The 20,952-nt window shown below is 36.3% G+C and overlaps 1 protein-coding gene across 6 annotated transcripts; it reads right to left on the reverse strand.

The window, feature by feature from the left end:
• Positions 1-1,564: 1,564 nt before the first annotated feature.
• Positions 1,565-4,578, reverse strand: LOC122028583 (sodium/hydrogen exchanger 3-like). Of its 6 annotated transcripts, XR_006124867.1 has the most exons (8): positions 4,119-4,578; positions 3,584-3,705; positions 3,432-3,518; positions 3,170-3,238; positions 3,021-3,067; positions 2,780-2,942; positions 1,944-2,538; positions 1,565-1,795 (listed from the first exon to the last, which is right to left on the reverse strand). XR_006124867.1 is itself a non-coding variant. In XM_042587425.1 (6 exons), the coding sequence occupies exons 2-6, from the start codon at positions 3,204-3,206 to the stop codon at positions 1,790-1,792; spliced, it is 270 nt and encodes an 89-aa protein (XP_042443359.1). In that variant the 5' UTR covers positions 3,207-3,238; positions 3,432-4,578; the 3' UTR covers positions 1,565-1,789. The 6 variants fall into 6 exon arrangements, 2 of the variants coding, with proteins under 2 accessions (XP_042443359.1, XP_042443358.1); XR_006124866.1 differs by having other exon boundaries at positions 3,432-3,705; XR_006124865.1 differs by having other exon boundaries at positions 3,584-4,578.
• Between the last annotated feature and the right edge of the window lie 16,374 nt (positions 4,579-20,952).

Here is a 20,952-nt window from a genome sequence, read left to right on the forward strand (position 1 = left end):
AAATATCTGGTCAATACTGACCCACTTGGATTTTCTTCTTTTGTCAACCTTCCCGTTGGACTTTCTCTTGCCTAACTTCTAGTTAGGACTTCCCAATCAAGTATCCGATCAACCTTGACCTACTTGACTCTTCTTCACATTAAACTAGTCAAACCTTGACCAATCTTCCCATAGCGGACAATTGCACCTTCAATCTCCATATATTGTCAAACATCAAAAGTTAAACATTAAGACTCAAGCTTGAGCCAACTCAAGTTTAGTCAAACTAGTCAATCTTGACCTAGAAAAATTGCACTAACAATAAACTTTATCCACCTCTGGGTGCCCCGACGCCCAGACCAATCTGAGCGCCCTGACCACTGATGTGGGCTGGCCAGTCGAAGCATTTCATTGTAGTCATCATCTAGGTGCCTATCCACATGTTCGGGGGCCTGGAGCACCTCTAGGCGCTTGGACAAGCTCTAGGTGCTTGGATACCCTTTTTCTAGCCTTTGATTTTCTGCATTATAAGGTTAGGTCAACAAGCAATAATATGTAAAGAAGAGTAATATTTGATAGTTTCCTGACTGACCGGTTCTGACTTTGAGTTTCATTGAAACTCTAAGTCGAACCGACGCCTATTGTTCCTTCAACAGGGAATGCACCCTCACTGGATCTCTCCTCCAGTTGCTTACCTCCACTTACCAACTGCAGACTTCCTTGATCTCAAGTCCCTTGATTCGCTAGGACTTCCTGTCAGATCTCAACTAATTTGGACCTAAGCCAATTGTCAATCCAACTGGACTTCCTTATTCTATATCTCAACCAATCTGGACTTCATGCCAGCTATCAACCTAGTTGGACTTTAGCTTGATATTTCAGTCCTCTTGACCCATTAAATTCATATCCTACACACTTGGTAGACAAATTAGACAAACATAACATCTAACTTTAATCCATTTGTCATTCATCAAAACTTGAGTTTGACTATTTGTGTTAATTGCACCAATAATCTCCTACTTTTTGATACAATAACAACCTGGGTTAAAGTTAGAAAAATATACAAAAGAACAATATGAATATGATTTAAGAGAACTTAAATAATTTAACTTTTTATTTATTCTCTTGATCATTTTAGGGCTAAGACTTTTAGTTTTCTATAGTTTTCTTATTTAAACCCTCACTAGAACAAAAATGACTTTTCGCAGCGCGTAATTATACTATCCGTAGCGCACATCGCATGCTGCACAACTCCATACTGTTAAAAGTCATAAAGCATTCACAGCGCGCGACTGCACACTGCGATAAATTTCATTCGCAGTGCACGGCCGCGCGCTGTCGTAAATTGCATTCGCAGCGCGTGGTCGCGCGCTGTGGTAAATTGCATTTGCAGTGCGTGGCCACGCGCTGTGGTAAATTGCATTCGCAGCGCGCAGCCGCGCGCTGCGGTAAATTGTTTTCACAATGTGTAGCTGCACACTGTAGTTAATATCATTCGCAGCACGCGATTGCGTACTGCGGTTAATTGCATATAAAATAAAAGAATATATATATCACACATATATTTATCAATATCATACAACTATCATTAAAGGCATAACTGTGTTACAAGCATATAAAAATAAAAATAAATAAATATCATAATTTTCTTTCTAATAGGAATAATTGTGTTACAGGTTGATAAGGTAAAAAAATTATGAATAACAAGCCTTTCCTCTCCTTCTATGCCTCTCTGAAGTAGTGCAAGTAGTTCAAAATCCACATTGATTCTGATTGCTGCATTGGTTCTCACAAGGAAACATTCATGAGACTAGTCCTACAAGAATTAAACGACATAAGTTAGCATTAGATAACCAACCACTGATTCATCAAATGATAGTTTTCTTATTCTGAAACAAAGGGAGTTGGAAACACATTAATAACATAACAAGAAACTATTTTGACAGGGAGGGACACTCACTAACCTTCTGTGCTTTTACAATTAAAATTTGATCAGCTTGATGCCCTCTAACTGCAAAGAAAGGAAGGTAAGATATTAACATGAGTAAGAAAAACACAAACATAAATAAGAAATAATTTTTAGGTGATCAGAAAATGAATAGCTCTACTAATCACGTGTATTAATTTTTATGAGAAAATTAGGTAGGTTCATTTTCTGATCACCTAAATAGTTATATGGTAGCTGATGTTTTTTTGGGGAAAAAAAATTGAAGCAATAACTAAAATATCCGACAAATGCTAGTGATTAACTTTACTCATCTTGTAAACCTCAACTGGAAGAAGTAGAGACTAGGGAAGCCATTTATGTTTGAGCATTGGATATAAAAGTGTATAGATGACCCAGAAAAATCAAGCTATTGCTATGATAGGGATATCAAGACCATTGCTATGATACTTTCTTAAAGAAGTTTCAGTAAATCGATCACCATCATCATTTGAGTCAATGATTATGTTTCCACCGTCAGAGATATTGTCCACATCAACCAGTGAAGTATGAAGCTTTTCAACCTCCAATTTCAATACACCTTTAATAGACTTGTGTACCTTTCTTTTAGGATCCTAAAATACACAAAAATGGCAAAAAAAAAACTAAAGTCAGGAGATTTTATTGAAACAAATTAATAATCATAGATCAACATCTGAATCCATCCAGCATATACAAAAGAATATTGTTTATTTTCCTTTTATCAGTAGCATAAACATCTAAAAGGCATCATTATGTGTGCCAACAAAAGATAACTAAAATTATTAGGAGTTTATGCAGATAAATCAACAGAGGTAAGTACTTTGTATAACTCACTTTGACTTTGTTTAAATTTTATATCTCCACAATAACAGACACATGCCCATACAAGAACAAAGTTCTGAATTGCATTGAAGAGCACAACAGCTATAGCATCATTAACAACTCCTTTGCCAAATACCAAGCTATATAATAGAGGTGTTTTGTCTTGATTAAGAATCTGTTTCATAGAAATCATTTTATGTGTTAAGTATTTACTTGTTCAGCTAGAACTAATGAATATAGAAGCCTTCGTTACCTGCAAGGTGCGGACAAAATCTGTGGCAAAAAATATGACACCTATTGCTGCATGAACAAAAGAAAAGAAATAAATCAGAATGAGAAATTATGGTAGATCACTTGGATAAGTGAAAGCAAAGATATGCATTATAAAGAGAAAAAAAATACCAAGAAAGTCTTCGATATTCAATGAGTCAATATCCATTTTCTAGAATAATGCAACTGCCCTTGTGTTTACTATCAAAGGAAGAAAAATATATTAGGCATGATTAACATTGCTATCTCGTGTCGTGCACTTGAAAGAAATCTCGAAGATCACTTTTTTACAAGGCAATACACTTTTGTTAAAAGAAGAGCTTTGCACAATCAAACTCTGAAATCCCCAAAAATACAAACAAAAAGTAAAATAGCCTTGAAATCCCAAACTCACCCGCATTTAGAAACAAACTTGAAGTCCCCACCAAGCATGACCTCTCATATGAATCTTGCAATCCAAAAAATCTCCAAACTCCACCATCTTCAAGCAAGCACAAATTTCAACACAAAACCATCACAAAAACCACACTTCTACCAATGCTCTACCTTCTTCAATCTTAGTCATAAGCTCCAAAAGAAAACATTGCATAAATTCCACCAAGCTTCATCATATCACCAAAGCAAACAAAATCTGAAAGCTGAGAAAACCACAGCATGCCAGGCTTTGCCTTCAAACCAACAGAAACACCAACACCAAAAGGAATAATGCAAGAATATCAATATATGCACAAAGAAAACCTCCAATACAAAACCTCCGTGAAATATAAAGTCCGACAAACATCTCAAGGAAATCCCAATCCATAAGAAAACCATCCGACAACATACATTCTTTCCTATAGAGCATGCAGAGAATACCATTATAAACACAAAGTAAACTGCCAATATAAATCTGCAATCTAAAAAAACCAAAACATGCCAAACAACATGCTTGATTTTGATGCCATAATCAATCCAAAAAACCTCCAATATTACACTTGTACTCACATTCAAACCATTCACAAAAATTTTGCCAAACTCTCAATGCCATCAAATTGAAAGAACCTTCTATAGCTCAAAACTCAAACGAAAGAAATAAACATACGAATCATCAAACTTGTGTCGCTTGTTGGGCTTGCTGTGGACCGGCGCGTGTGCATCACACATGTGGCACCGCGGCGCCATCGCCGAGACAAGCACATAGAGGAAGCAAACCAGGCATTTGCCGATGACCATTGTCACCGCGGGCAGTGGCTCCTAATCGCCCACTGCCATCTGCTTTGTCGAGGAGGTTTTGCTGGCCCACGACGAGGAGAGTAGCAAAGGGGAGCCGTCAGGATGCGGGTTCTCATGCCCGGTGCGCTCGAGGGTAAACTACACCTTGTCGAGAGTGCAAATGCTCTAGTACCAGTACCAGGAGTACGGTGCTCGGACGTCCAGATCCAAGGAGAAGAGGCTGCAGAGAAGATGGATTTCGGGGATTTGGTGTTCGCGGAGAAGAAGGTGCGGAGAAAAGGGTTTTCGAGAGAAGAGTTTCCACGGTGAGACTTTTTGACGAAAGATGGTTTACGAGAATTCGGGAATCATAGTTTTTATTTTTTTTATGTTTTATGAAAGATTTAGGGGATTAAAATTTTTAAAGATTATTAACCGCATTCAACCTCAGGCTGTTAATATTTTAATAATAATTATTTACAATGTGCATTTTTTTTTATATGCCGTCAATAATATAAGTATAATAATATTAACAGCATTCTGCACGTCGCTACTATTAAATTTTAATAGCTCACTCTGTATATTGTAGAAAAATTTATTGACAGCATATATTTTATACACACCATCATTTGTATAAATATTATACTATCCGCAATGCACATAATTAGGTGCGCTATAAAAATCATTATTAACGACGTACTTTAATTACGTATCGTTGATGTTGTATTGCGGAAAGTCATATTTATTGTAGTACCTTATTTTTCTCTTTTGACATTCATACAAATAAATATGTAAATATGTCACACCTAATGTATACGTTAAGCAAACTAGTTAAGAATAATATTTTGCAAACATATGTTAGGGAGAGAAAATAAATTTCCAAAGTAAAGTTTCAAGTATTTCTTGAAAAGGTTTGTAAAAGAGATTTTTCAAGCACTTTCTTTAAAAACTTTCAAAGTAAATTTTCTAAATTCAAAAAATTCAACCATTTTTAGTAATTTTTCAGAGTAAAATTTTCAAGTATTTTATAAATAAAGGTGAAATACTTTTCAAACACTTTCAGGATAATTTTGGCAAAACCTTACAAATTTAGATATTTTTAAGTAAAAAATTTTCAACCCTTCCTCCCTCTTAACATGACATCTCTTGGTTACTTTTGTTAGCAACAATAAATTCTATCTAAGTACTTATGGAATTTAGTGTCGGTAACATTTATGTCCTGTAAATATATTATTTACATATGTATTTTCTATTTACCTATTATAACTGCTCATTAAATTTGATCAAAAAATTATTAAAATTAATCATTAATTAATTATTCTTGAAAAATTGACCTTAGATTAAGTTAAAATTAAGTTTCAGGTTAAATGAAATGATTGGTTAATAGTATATTATTAAGTTAAGAATAAGTTAATTAAGTTCAAATTCTTAAGTTTAATTAAGTTAAAGTTTTAATTGAATTAAATTTAAGGCTTAATTAAATTAATATTCAAAGTTTAATTAAATTAATTTTAACAAGGTTAATTAATTTTAAAAAGGCTTAATTATTTTTTAAAGTATGATTAATTTTAAGAAGTTTTAATTAATTAAAAAAAGTTAATAAATTTAAAAGTTTTAATTAATTTCAATAAGTTTAATAAATTTTAAAAGTTTAGTAAATTTTAAAAAGTTCAATTAGTTTTAAAGGGTGTAATTAATTTTTTAAAAGAATTAATTAATGTTAATTAAATTTAAAAAGGTTTAAAATGTTTAATTAATTTAGAAATGTTTTAATTAATTTGAAATTTTTTAATTAATTTTAAAGGTTTTAATTAATTTAAAAAAGAGTTTAATTAATTTTAAATATTTAATTTTAAAATTTTAATTTTTTTAAAAGGTTTAATTAGTTTTAAGAAGGTTTAATTTTAATTAATTTTAAATTAATTTTATTTAAAATTTATAATCCAATAATTAATTAGTTAAAAATTTGTGCAATTTGAAAGTTAATTTAATTAAATTGAATGAAAATTTAATTGATCCTTATTCATCTCACCTAATCTATATTTTTAATTAAGGAAATCCTATAATATTATGAGATGCTTTATGTTAATGTTTTATATTTAAAGATCGTTTGACTTTGTGTTAGATTTAAGTTTAACTATTAGTTAATTAAATGTTCATTTCAAAAATTAACTTCCAAACAGTGGCGAGACATAGAGGTCTTCTTAAGTATCAAAATAACAACCACTTTATATAACAAAACATTGTTAAAAAAAATTAGATATTTAATTTTTCTATTGATAAACCTTGATCTAACTAGTCTAGGATGTGACGAGGTAACTTCAGTTAGTTCCACTTAGCTAAATAGACCAAATAGAGTGCATCTTACCTTACCTGACTCTCTAGATCAAGTTTTTCTAACTTACTATTATCTCGCTCTACTTGGTACTAGGTTGGATAAGAGTCAAACTATCTTTTTCAATCTATTCCTAAATGCCCAGACGGATAGACTATGTTCTTGAGGTGCTAATTAATTTGGAGCCTCACCTGATTCATTAAACTTATGTCTTAAGTTCAAGTTTTTGGTTTAATTAATTTTAACTTAGATTTAATTAAGTGTTTAAGTATTAATTTAAGTTTTAAATTTTAAATTAATTAAATTGGTTAAATTGTCTCCATTTGAAAGGTTACCTTTAATATTTAACTTTTCATTAATTTAAATTATTGAATTTGTATGATTTAGTCTCGATTTTATCCTAGTGTTGAAATTCAACCTTATAAAGATTACCTTTAATATTTAACTTTTCATTAATTTAAATTATTTAATTTGTATGATTTAGTCTCGATTTTATCCTAGTATTGAAATTCAACCTTATATTTATACTTTCTTTATCTTTTAAGTTTATATTATTGGTTAATTTAGTTGAAATTATTAAATTAATTTTATCTATAGAATTATCTGTAAGATATAAATTATTAGTTTTTAATTTTGAATTTATTAAATTATCTTTGTTTAACATATTATCTTTAATATTTAAGTTTTTATTAATTTTACCTATATTGACTTTGTCATTTTAAAGATTTTCATTAATTAATTAATTAATTAATTAATTAAAATTTAATTTTTCTAAATTAATTGAATTTGAATTTTTTTTTCATTAAGTCTGATTTTTTATTAAGTTTGGAATTATCATAATTATTCAAAATTTTCAACTATAATTTATCATGCAAAATATTATCTAATTTATTGTCCAAATTATTCTCTAATGTATCATTCATAGGGGCATTTTCGTAATAAAATGTACTAATTGGAATCACAACCCTTAATTCTATAGACTTTTCTTTTGGATTGGACTCGATCCTGGATTTATTTTTGTCTTATTTCTCTAGCTTCAATGGCTTCGTATAAAGTTTGGTCAAGAGGGTCCAAAACTCATGGACATCTTTGACCTTTCCTATCATACATGTAACTTTGTTAGGCAATGAATTTGAAATTAATTTTATTACCTTTTGGTTTGCTTCTAAATTCTGAGAAGCTTGCTTCAACGCCATGCCACCATCGAAGTCATTCATCAGGACAAAGTTTTCTATTTGCATCATTCATACATTGAATTCATTCATCTTGTATGTCTCGTATGGAGGCGGTTTATTGACATTTCGCTCGAGTGTCTCTTTGTGCTCCATTTTTCTTACACAATACAATTTCAAAGAGAGATTTCAAGACTAGGTCTTGGGGTAAAATATTGTCAGAAGAGATATTGCACCAATTTTGACTAACATTAAAAATCTGAAAAAAGACGTAAGAATATTTTTTACTCAAAAACAATATATATTTTGATTTAACAAAAAAAATGAAGAAAAGAGGCAAAAAAAAAAAAACCCTATTCGATTGGTGGTTGCACTAATTCATAGTGAACCTTCTTTGATACCACTTGTAGGATCGAAAAGACACTAGGAGGTGAATAGTGTTCATCGCTTGTTCTAAAATCACAAGAATATGTAGTGGAAAATAAATGAATGAAAGAAGAAGTGATAACACAAGTAGTTTTACTTGGTTCGGAGCCTTCGGCGACTTCTACTCCAAGACCCGCACTCGCTAAAGGCTTTCATTGGATACTCATTATAAGCTCAAAAATATTACAAGAATTTTAGTACAATGTAATAAACTAAAATGTACCGACAACAAGTAAAGTCTAAGCTTTAGTATCAATTATCGGAGCAGATTTTTGGTGTCGTGGAGAGCTTCTTAGAGCAGCGTGTGAGAACTAAAGTCAGAGTAATTGATGACTTGAAGTTGCTGCTCGAAGACCTTAATATAGGGCCTCTTCGGGTCCCAAGAACCATCCCTGAACACCTGGAGTGTGTTGAAGTGGCTGCATTTCGTCAAACATTTATCCCACAACTTTATGTTGGTGCAACGGGGTCGGTAAGTCGGGGGGGGGGGGGGGGGGGGATTGTCTGTTAAAAATAAAGCAAACTTTTCTCATTCTTTCAACTCTAGTTAGTAGCACAAGTATACTAAATAGAATAATAAAACTAAACAAAAAGTAAGAGGATAATCTATTTACTTGGCTACAACCTAGGACGTTGTTAATCCAAGGCATTGAAGAAAGCTCCACTAGAAAAATTCTTTTGTTAAATGCAGAGTAGCCTCTTACAGACGTTACAGCTCACAGAATGACTAGGAAGTGAATACAAGGCTTGTAGTTCAGTTGTTGTATTTTTTCTAGGTTCAGGGGTCTTTTTATAGCCTCTGGAAAATCTTATTCGAGGCTGGAAGATACCTTCAATAGGGTGGACGACACCTCCAGCATGGCAAGTTCCATCCGTGTGAAGATAAAGTTTATCTTCCCAAATGATCACTTGGAAGGCACCTTCACACTATTCATCGAAGGCACCTTCCATCCATAGAAGGCGCCTTCCACATGACAACTGTTACGAACCGCAAGTGCACGGTTACGTCGTCAGTAATACAAAAGATTATTGATCCCATAGGGACTGTTGATTAAGCACTAGTTAACTTTGCACAGTGAGCTATCTAGACAATCGAAGGTTAATTAGAAAAGAGAGAGTGAAGGAAAGAGAGAATGTAAAGAGTAGAGAAAGAGGGAGAGTTGGGTTTGGGGATGGATATATACTAGGATTTCGGTTTCACTATACTGCTAGTTAATGACCCTATGCATTATTCATCTCCTAACCTCCATTCTTATGCATATGTAGAAATTTACCGGCTCTCCCCTGCAGTGGACAACTGGCAAGGTAGTTAGATCAACATCCCTTGCAATTAAATATAATGATTCCTATGAAGTCCGTTAGCGGGACAGCCTATCACTGATGCCCCTCAGTCATACAACATAGGAACACATGAACTACTTAATAAACATATAGATGAGGATTATAATTGACTACGACTACCTACTTCCTTGTAGAGAATTGCTTCTTCTTTCAAGGTAACCCTCTAGACGTCTGTTAGCGGGGCAGCTTGCCACTGATGCCCCTCGGTCATACGATCTAGGGGATCCCTCTACGGGATCCACAATCAATCTACATCTACATGTTTGCACCATTCACACACTTCATCAAACACATAGAAGGCACAACACAAAGAGAACATGACATAACACTTCATTGAATAAGGAAATATCCAAATACATAGTTCATACATCCATAATCATATCATAGCTACTTCCTACATCCTAGATCTATAGATCTACTCCATAGCAAAGGAAATACAACCAAAGACGAATAAAGAAGCAAACTACAACCCAATACAAAGAAGTAGAGAGAGGAGAGTGCTTATCCTTGAAGCGTAGCATCCTTGGAGGCGTTCCCTTGCTATGGAAGTGGACAGATCGGCGAAGATGACGCTTCTATAGTTCTCCCAAAGGGGAGAACCCTTCCCTAAGCAATGGGGAAGAGCCCCAAGCCAAAGATGAGTGAAAAGGGGAGAAAACCCCCTTTTATAGAGCAGGGTAGTGGCACCACAAGGCTCGTGACACGCCCGTGTGGCCTCCACACGGCCTCCTTCTTCTTGCTCTCGACCAGGGTGACATGACCGTGTGGCTTACACGGCCATATTCTGCTTTAGTTCTAGATGGGCTACACAACCGTGTGACTCACACGACCTAGCTCTTTTTGACCTTTGGAAATGCTGCACGGCAGTGTGGCTCACACAACCAACCACTGCTTACTCTTTGGAAGTGTTGCACGACTGTGTGGATCTCACACACCCCTTGCATGACCCTTGGCATGGCTCCACATAGCTATGTCTCATTACAATATCTTTTAGACCATCATGATGTGGTTTTCTCTGATTGAAGTCTTCAGCAAAGTTATAGATCTTGAAGTTATCTACATTTTTCTATAAATAAGATCTCATAACTCCAACCGAGCACAAAGTTATGGCCATTTTAGTTTTAGTCTGCAGTGTTGAAAATTCCACACGACCGTGTGGATTCCACACGGCCTCCACACGACCCCCACACAACCTCCACATGGCCGTGTGGTTTCCACACAGCCAGAACATGGGAAAACTTAGTTTTTGCATGCCCGTGTGAGTTTCATACCGCCCAGACACTTTGGAAGCTCTAAACTTCATTTAAGCTCCATTTTTTGCTCCAAATCACATCCTATCAATCAAAACAAGCAAAGAGCAGATCTTCAAACAGAATATAATCAAAGTATGACATTATAATGAAATAGGGTGTAATAAACATAGATTATACTAATGAAATACAAGTAGATATGCGTCAAAACTTGATTAAAAGTGTATATAATCTACGCACATCACACTCCTAGACTTAAACCTTTGCTTGTCCTCAAGCAAAACCCGCAATCTATATTTATGTGAGTAGATGGTATGTAATAATCCCTAATGAATCAATATAAACCTATCATATAGTTTCATTGATGAGCATGATACAAAAATTATTTGAGTGTGACCTAAGTAGAAGTTCTCCGTACTTAGTGTGATAAGTGGCTTAACTTTCTCAAGTGTCAATCTATAGGCCTAGTCAATTTTTCATTTAACTGTGTTCCTCATACTTCCGGCGATAGACACTTACCTGCTACACGCAAGGTTCGTTCCTCACAAAAATGCTATGCATCGTCTACACAAGGTCTCAAAGGAATACTCAGTATCAAGAGAAACATAGCATTCATTTTCCTAGTAACCTAACTAGGTCTCAAAGGGGTGAATTACTAGTTTCCACTCACGATAACTATTTTTTTATCCCTTATTTTTTTCTTTCTTTGAATGTTTGTAAAGTATCAAACTTGAAAAAACCTTCATTCATCATTTTTTTTAGGGATTGATTTTTTCAAATGAGCTTATATGATCTGAGTTTATCCAGTAACCAAAATATAATTGAGAGGTCACCATAGAAGCAAGAGTACTAGTCTGGTTATATGAATCATGACTATTTTCAAAAATATCTACCATCAAAGTCAAGCATAATGTGAAGAGATCCTAAAACTAGGCCAATATTTAAATTCTTTTAGTAATAACAATGCTCACTTCATGCTACTATGGATAGGAAAATATAGATCAATAGAGATACTAGCATACCAAATCACACAATATAAATATCTAGATGAAATGTACTAGCATTTTACATTAGTAAACAAATAATCATGATGTGATGAATGATGCAACTAGGAAAAATTTATTATGCAAAATGAAATAAGCAAAAACTAAACTAAACCAAATGCATCTAATGCATTTCCCCAGACTTAAACTTTTCACTATCCCAATGAAAACTTGAAATGATATATGGAGGAGGTTTTATGAAATTTAGAGAAGTTATTAAGTGATGAGCTCCAAATGGTTGACATTCATGTGCTTGAAGATACTCCTCTATCCGATACTCACATTCCTCCACAACTTTAAAATCTACAAAAATAAGACAGACAAGAAAAATTAAGTAGAGAATATGATTTTATTATTAATAAAGAAACTAAAAAAACTTGAAGGAAACTAAAACTAAAATGAAAACAAGATTGAACTTGGGTTGCCTCCCACGAAGCACTTGTTTAAGGTCATTAGCTCGACTACCTCATTGGATTCATCTAAATCTCACTCTTGAAGGGGTAAGATATTTCAACACCCTCCTACCAAGGGCTCTTATTATGGAGGGAGCTTTCAATATAGAAGTTAAAAAGTGAAGTATCGCTCTCTCCATCCTTGTCTTCTTTGAAGTTCTTTCAGGTGGTCGAAGATGGTTCAGATTGAGCTTCCAATTATAGGCCCCATGAAAATCTGCACACTCAAAAGAAAAACATACCTCTCATATACAAGTTAACTAAGTAAGAACCAAAACCATATCAAGTTTAGTAAAGTAGTTATGAGTAATGGAATCACATTCAACAAAATCAAGCATAGGTACACAGGAAGTACTAACCTTGCATTGCCGAAAGGTACCTGAAAGTTCCAAACCAGCGGATGTGACTTCATTTGAATCAAATAATAGTTTTGGCTTTGGCTCAGGTGTTGGTGCTACCAAAGGTGGTGATTCTTGAGACTCATCCATATCTACATGAGTCCCTACACATTGGTCCACAACGTGTTCAATCCTTGCAACTCTCATAATCTCAGAAGGTTGTGTAGACAAAGGAGGTGATTCTTGAGATGTTGCTTCCATACCACATCTCCCTACACTTCCTTCCATATCAATATCATCTCTACATATTGTGAAGAATATTCCAACATCAAAATCTTCAGCAGGAGGATCAATAAGTTCACTTACAGTTTTAAGTTAATTTACCACATCACATTCATCATCTGAAAATTTAATTTCACTATAGCATCCTGTAAAACTTGGAGGTAGATCTAAAAACTTGTTATCCACTGCATTATCATCACAATCCTCATCTGAAGAGTCTTCATCATTATATACATCATGAAATCTACACTCAACCGTATTTGGATCACATAATTTGCCAAGATATTTATCTTTGTTAGCCCCCACTAGCCTTTGTGGAAAAGGAAGCCTTAGTAAAGGTTTTGGGAATGGTTGAGCTTGTGGCTGAGGTTTAACTCATTTGTCTAGTGATGGTGTGATCAACCTCTGAGGGAAAGGTACTTGTGGCCTTTGGACACTTTCTGGAGTAATGGAACTGATTTTTTGTGGTCTTCTATTGTTCTTTTCCTCAATTCTAAACAAATCATTCTTCAGAAGTTCTTCATGATTCTTGCCACCTCTCAACTTAATATCATTACACTGTTCACTAAACTTTGTCTGTGTAGGAGGAAGGTCTTGTTTGAACCATTTTGAAACTATGCTATCAATCTTTGCCTCCAACTGTTTGAACCCCTCATTTTGTGACTTGTGAACACTACAAGAAATTTTAGATTTAACTACACCTAATAGACAACAGTTTCGAGAAACTGTTGTCTTTTTGCCATTTAACAATGGTTTTATTGAAAATCGTTGTTGTTCACCATAATTTTTTTTAAAATGACAACGGGTTTTAAAAAATTATTGTCTAATGTATGTCAAAGACAACGGTTTTAAAAAACTGTTGTCTTTTAGCGTTGCTTACATGATAATATACAACAGTTTTATTAAACTGTTGTCTATTGAATGTTGTTGAATCCCAAAAAAATAATAGTTTTTTTTTTAACTTCACGAAAAAAAAACTCACGAACAAAAACCTAAAACCCATTTCTCCGGGACTCTTCCACGAGCAAAAACCTAGCTCCGACTCCTCCTTCGCGACTCCTCTATGAAAGACGCTCCTCGTTGCTCTTGCTGCTTTGCTCGTAAAATGTCGTGCATTGATAAGAAATTTGAGATTCAACCACACTCAATAGACAATAGTTTTTCAAAAAATTGTTGTCCTATTTCATTTAACAATGGTTTTATTGAAAACTACTATTGTTGGCCTTTTTTTTTAAAGAATGGTTTTAAAAAAATCATTATCTTATGTATGCCAAAGACAACGATTTTTTAAGACCATTTCGTTGTCTCATCTATAAGAATCCAGGGACAACTTATTTCTCATGTCATCGTATGCAGCTTAGATGGCAATTGTTGTTTATCTAATTTCAAAATCTGCTTGCTTTACTTGCAATCGTTTGCTGGCCATATATTGGATGACCTTCATATCATCGTGTGTCTTGATAATTAGCATTTTGATACATTATTTTGGCTTTTAGACTTAGTATTTTTTTTTACCTTATTGCATATTTAACTTTGTGTTTATATTATGTTGTGTGGTTATGATCTATTTTTGGACTTAATTATAAATTTCCTATAAATTATGGAATTTAATCTCATCTTTTTATGTGATTTTGTAGGAAATTCAAAGAGTCATGAATTTCGGTCTGATTGGATTGAATCTGACTTGATTTGAAGATCAAACAGAGGAGATCTGTAAAATACGACACCCAAATAATGATTAAATAATAAGATTATTTGACAGATAATTTTATTGAATTTTCAGGAATTTTAGGAATTTTCTGAAAATTTTTCAGAGCTCGTTTGGCGTATTTTAAGGGGATCAATTATAGATTTGGGGAAAAAAATCTGTTTGGAATAACCTCTAAATGGGAGTTGATAGAGAAGCTAACTTAGGGTTTAATCAATTTAAAACCTAAGTATATAATAATTGTATCGTGCCCTTTTCATTTCCTTCCCGAGTTTCCTTTTCCCTAATTTCGCGCTGCCCTCACCCTCTCGCCCGAGTGTCGCGCAGCCTTGATCGCCGATCGCCGCACAGCCTTGATCGTCGATCGCCTTGGCGCCACCACCCCCTTCGTGTGAGGCTAGGTCACCACTGCCGATTCCCCTTTCCCCTCCTTCCCAACCCGACGTTGATCCTTGCCGCCTGTCGACGCCGCGATACTTCTTCTCCCCGCATACATAACCATCAGCCAAGAGTTACTCGACGCCGGCTAAAGCCTCATTGAGTCGTGCCTAGCTCCGATCAATGCCATAGCTGCCGTCGCCGAGCCCTAACTCTTCCCCGACGCTGGAGCCACGAGGAAATCGATCGCGCTAGCACCAAGCGTCCACCGCCGGCTAAGGCTCTTCTCCACTGATCACTGGAGTCCATCCGGAGATTTCTCTTCTCCTAGAGTCGCCGACCTCGCATTGGTGGATCTCTGATTAAGAGGGGTTTGAACCCTAGATCTAACCTCCTGCGGTGCCTCTCTACACATCGCAGCTTCGATGATCGAACCAGGTTTGCTCTAACCGTTCTTTACTCTAGTGTTGGCATTACTCTATTCCTCTGTCCCAGCTCACAGCCACAATAACCTCTCGAGCCCTCCGAGAGAGATATCAGATATGGATCGAGGGTAAGTTATTTTTAGTGCTAGATTTGTGTGGACTTGATTGTATATGTTGTTTGGGATGTTGAGTTTGGTTGTGTCATCGTTTATTATAGATCCGTCCGGCCAAAATCCCTCCAACATCATTGCTCCGACCAACAACTCTATTTCGACCAGATTCAAGAATCAATTGAGGTGAGTTTTTGTTTAGTTGTGGGGGTTGTTGCAGAGTTAATTAATAGGTTATTCTAATTTGTTGAGGAGGGGATGTGTAAGAAATTGGAATCTATTTTGTAGAAGGGAAACCATCTTTTTGGTTTTTTTTGGTTATTTAGCTGTTTGCTGTGATTTGTGGATTTGGGTAAATTGTGGAGGTGATTTCGTATATAAACTAGATTTAATTCTAGTTAAGGAATGGTTAGGAGTTCTAATAATATATATTTTTTTCTTTAATGGCCAAGGTTAACAATTACATTACAAATGCTTGTATCCGTGGCATTTACTGCTTATTCATATATTTCCTAGGGAATGAATTGTTGGGTTCTTCGGGCCGTGAAAATCGCTTTTCGCGTCATGGAAACCCCGAATCACCCAAGGCCAACGGATCCGTGCAAGGAAAACCAAACGAAAATTATGAGTACGAGTTTCAAAAATATATAGATCTACTCCTAGATCTATGTGTTAAGAATATACCTTGAAGCGTGCCCTTTCGCGTTCCCGCTTGTCCAAGGAGTTGCCGGATCTCTAGACCGTCAAGCGTCGGTCCTCTAGAAGTATCCACACGGACACGTAGGTGGAGAAAACCTCACACAAAGGTGTGCTAGCACCTTGGTGAGATTCGGCCAAGCAAGGAGGAGAGGGAGAGGAAGAGCTTCAAGAGGAAGAAGAAGAAGATACACCACTTGAATGGAAAAATGAATTCCCATTCAAACCCAAAGTGGTCGGCCACTCTCAATGGTGAAAACTCCCAAATTAATTGCATTAATAGCAATTAATATGAAGTCATTAAAGAGAATGGCTTTGTAACTTCCATGAGGTGGCACCCATGATGATGTGGAGTATCATCATTGGTCCACCTAATGGCAACTCACCAATGAGGTGACAAAAGGTCAAGTCAAAATTAACCTTTGGTCTTCCTTCTTAAGTCAAGTCAAACTTGACCCAATCTCTTCTATGGTTGATCTAATCTAACCATTTGATTCAAGCCAACTTAATATAATGAATCTAATTCATTTAATTAAATTGATTCAATGAGTCAAAATCTAAATTAGACTCATCGAACACATGAATCAACTTGAGTCGAACTCAAGTTAGCCCAATTAGGATTACTCTTAATCCAATTTGATTCATCAAATGAATCTAATCCTCTTGGTTCATCATATGAACCAAATCTCCATCTAATTGTCCTAAGTGTGTTACCCTATAGGTTCTTGTAACGTTGGCAATGCCCTAAACCCATTTAGGAGCATAAGTAATGAGCGGCATCTAGCAACACATCATTACTACCCAAGTTACAAGAATGTCGAGATCCGACATCACCTTGTGACTACTAATTGTGACTCCTCACAATATGTAACATTGTCCTTCTATCCTAGACATCTAGATTAATCAATGTGAGGCATAGACCGTGTCATCCTCTAATCAATCTAAATCTTGAACTCCAAGTAGACTCACTCAATCAAATGAGCTCAACATCTCATGTTGACTCATTTGGGCATGGCCATGCACTTCGTGGTCTAACTCTATCAAGAATATTGATGTCGCTCCCGTCATATGGGAGGGATAGATCCCATCTACATCACTCACATCCCTCTGCATAATTTGTTACATACCCAGTAATTGCCTTTATAGTCTACCCTGTTACGGGTGACGTTTGACGAAACCAAAGTACATAACTCCTTATGTAGGGATCCATGGTGACTTCAGGTCAAAGGACTAATAGTCATACTAATAACCACATGAGAAAGTATATGACACTCATATAACGATCCATGATACTTTCTCATGGCGGGTCATTCAGTATACATTCTCTAATGCATACCCATGTGTCAGCTTGATATCTCTATATCCATGACTTGTGAGATCAAGTCATCGAGCTGACCTACATGCTAGTCTTATTGTATTAACATTGTCCCTGAATGTTAATACTCGACTATGAATGATTTAGAGTAGTGTTCCCTATATCATCTCACTATCGATTCAACTAATCGATTGATATAGGTATGAACCTTCTACTCAAAGATGCTATTATGCTTAGTCTATTTGGCACTAATAAATAAGTATAATAACCAAACAAATGCCTTTATTAATATACAAGAATATGATACAATGAGTCCATAGAATCATCAAATGATTGGCTCTAGGGCTCTAACTAACAATCTCCCACTAGCACTAGTTCCAATCAGTATAGGCTCTAAGGCCTAATGACCTAGTGTGACCATCATGCTTCCTCTGTGCCAAAGCCTTGGTCAAGGGATCTGCGATGTTAGCCTCTGTAGGTACTCTGCAAATCTTCACATCTCCTTTATCGATAATCTCTCATATGAGATGGAAGCGCCGTAGTATATGCTTGGTCCGCTGGTGTGAGCGAGGTTCCTTCGCCTGTGCTATAGCTCCATTGTTGTCACAATAGAGCGCAATGGGGTCAGCAATGCTGGGAACCACCCCAAGTTCAGTGATGAACTTGCGTATCCAACGACCTCCTTTCGCCCGATGCGAGAATGTACTCTTGTAGAATCGCCATCGATCCCGAACTCTTCCATGACCATTAATGCAAAATACAAACCCCGACTGCGATCTATAGTCATCCTGGTCGGTCTAGAAGCTAGCATCACTGTAACCCTTTATAGCTAGCTCATCATTGCCTCCATATATCAAGAAATATTCTTTAGTCCTTCTTAAGTACTTAAGAATATTCTTGACCGCTATCCAGTGACTTTCACCTGGATCTGACTAGTATCTGCTCCTCATGCTCAAAGCATACGAGACATCAGGTCGAGTACATAGCATGGCGTACATGATCGATCCTATGGCTGAGGCATAAGGGATCTGATCCATGCGGTCTCTCTCCTCTCTAGAAGAGGGACTTTGAGTCTTCGAAAGACTCACGCCATGTGACATCGGCAGAAATCCCTTCTTGGAGTTCTGCATGGCAAACCGAAGGAGTACCTTGTCAATATATGTACTCTGACTTAGGCCAAGCAATCTCTTAGATCTATCTCTATAGATCTGTATCCCTAGAATGCGGGATGCCTCACTTAAGTCCTTCATTGAATAGCAACTCCCTAGCCAAGTCTTGACAGACTGAAGTATAGGGATGTCCTTCCCAATGAGTAGTATGTCATCCACATACAATATGAGGAAGACAACTATGTCTCCTACAACCTTCTTGTAGACACAAGGTTCATCTTCGTTCTTGATGAAACCAAACTGTTTGATTGCATCATCGAATCGAAGATTCCAGCTCCGAGAAGCTTGCTTTAGTCCATAAATGGACCTATGCAGCTTGCATACTCTGCTAGTATGCTGTGGATCTACAAAACCCTCAGGTTGTGTCATGTACACATCCTCGAGTAGGTTTCCATTCAGAAACGCGGTTTTGACATCCATCTGCCATATCTCATAGTCATGGTAGGCTGCAATAGCAAGCATGATCCGAATAGACTTAAACATCGCTACTGGAGAAAAAGTTTCATCATAGTCAATACCATGAATCTGCTTGAAACCTTTAGCTACCAAGCGACCCTTATAGATAAGTCCATCCATGTCAGTCTTTCTCTTAAAGACCCACTTACACCCAATGGGTTTTACCCCTTCAGGTGGATCAACCAAAGTCCATACTTGGTTGGTGTACATGGAATCCATTTCGGATCTCATGGCTTCTAGCCATTTCTCGGAATCTGGTCTCATCACAGCTTCCTGATAGGTGGTAGGCTCATCCTCTATGAGCACAATGTCATCATGGTCAGACAAGAGAAATGAGTATCTCTCAGGCTGACGACGTACCCTATCAGATCTGCGAAGAGGTATATCTACTTGAACTGGTTGTTGTTCCTCAACTCCTTGTGGAACAACATCATCCACAATATTTTGTGGTTCCAGTTCAACTTCCATCGAGGCTTCAGTGCTATTGTTCGCATCTTGAACTTCTTCAAGATCGAGCATACCTAGTCTTTCTAGAAACAAAGTCCCTTTTCTAGAAAGACCCCAGTCTTTGCCACAACTACCTTGTGCTGACTGGGAATGTAGAAGTAATATCCCTTAGTTTCCTTGGGATATCCGATGAAATAGCACTTGTCGGATTTGAGTCTTAATTTGTCTGAGACTTGACGTCGTACGTAAGCCTCACAGCCCTAAATCCTCATAAAAGACACCTGGGCATCTCTCCCAGTCCATATCTTATATGGTGTCTTTATCACGACCTTGGATGGAACTCGGTTGAGAATGAAAGCTGCCGTGTCTAGAGCATATCCCCATAGATATGTCGGAAGATCTTTGTGACTCATTATAGATCGTACCATATCTAATAAGGTACGATTCCTCCTTTAGGATACACCATTCCATTGTGGTGTTCCAAGAGGAGTGAGTTGAGATAAAATCCCACACTCAGCTAAGTAGTCACGGAACTCATGGCTTAAGTATTCACCACCTCGATCTGATCGAAGTATTTTAATACTCTTGCCAAGCTGGTTCTGTACTTCATTCTTGAATTCTTTGAACTTTTCAAAGGATTCGGACTTATGTGTCATCAAGTACACATAACCATATCTACTGAAGTCATCAGTAAATGTGATGAAGTATCTATAACTGCCTCTAGCAGCGACATTGAAAGGGCCACATACATCACTATGTATGAGTCCTGACAAATCAGTCGCTCTCTCGCTGTGCCCACTAAAGGGAGTCTTGGTCATCTTGCCTCGTAGGCATGACTCGCATATCTCATATGATTCAAAATCAAATGAGTTCAGCAAACCATCCTTATGGAGCTGGGATAAGCGCTTGTTATTTATATGACCTAAGCGACAGTGCTAGAGATAAGTTTGGTTCTTGTCATTTGACTTGAACCTCTTGGTACTAATGTTATAGATAGGGCTCTCAAGGTCTAGAATATAGAGTCCGTTTATTAGTGGTGCACTACAATAGAACATATCTTTTAAATAAACAGAACAACATTTGTCTTTTATTATAAAAGAGTATCCTTTCTTGTCTAAACAAGAAACTGAAACTATGTTCTGAGTAAGAGCAGACACATAACAATAATCATCTAAATTTAGTACAAGCCCAGAGGGCAGAGATAGCTGATAAGTTCCTACAGCAACAGCAGCAACCCGTGCTCCATTGCCTACTCGTAGGTCCACCTCGCCCTTTGTCAATGCTCTGCTAGCCTGCACATCGGTACAAATGTGAGAAGCACATCCGATCTAATACCCATGATGTAGAAATAGATAGATTGACTTCTATAACATATATACAT

The sequence above is a fragment of the Zingiber officinale genome, chromosome 10B, assembly GCF_018446385.1.
Source record: "Zingiber officinale cultivar Zhangliang chromosome 10B, Zo_v1.1, whole genome shotgun sequence".
NCBI lineage: Eukaryota > Viridiplantae > Streptophyta > Magnoliopsida > Zingiberales > Zingiberaceae > Zingiber > Zingiber officinale.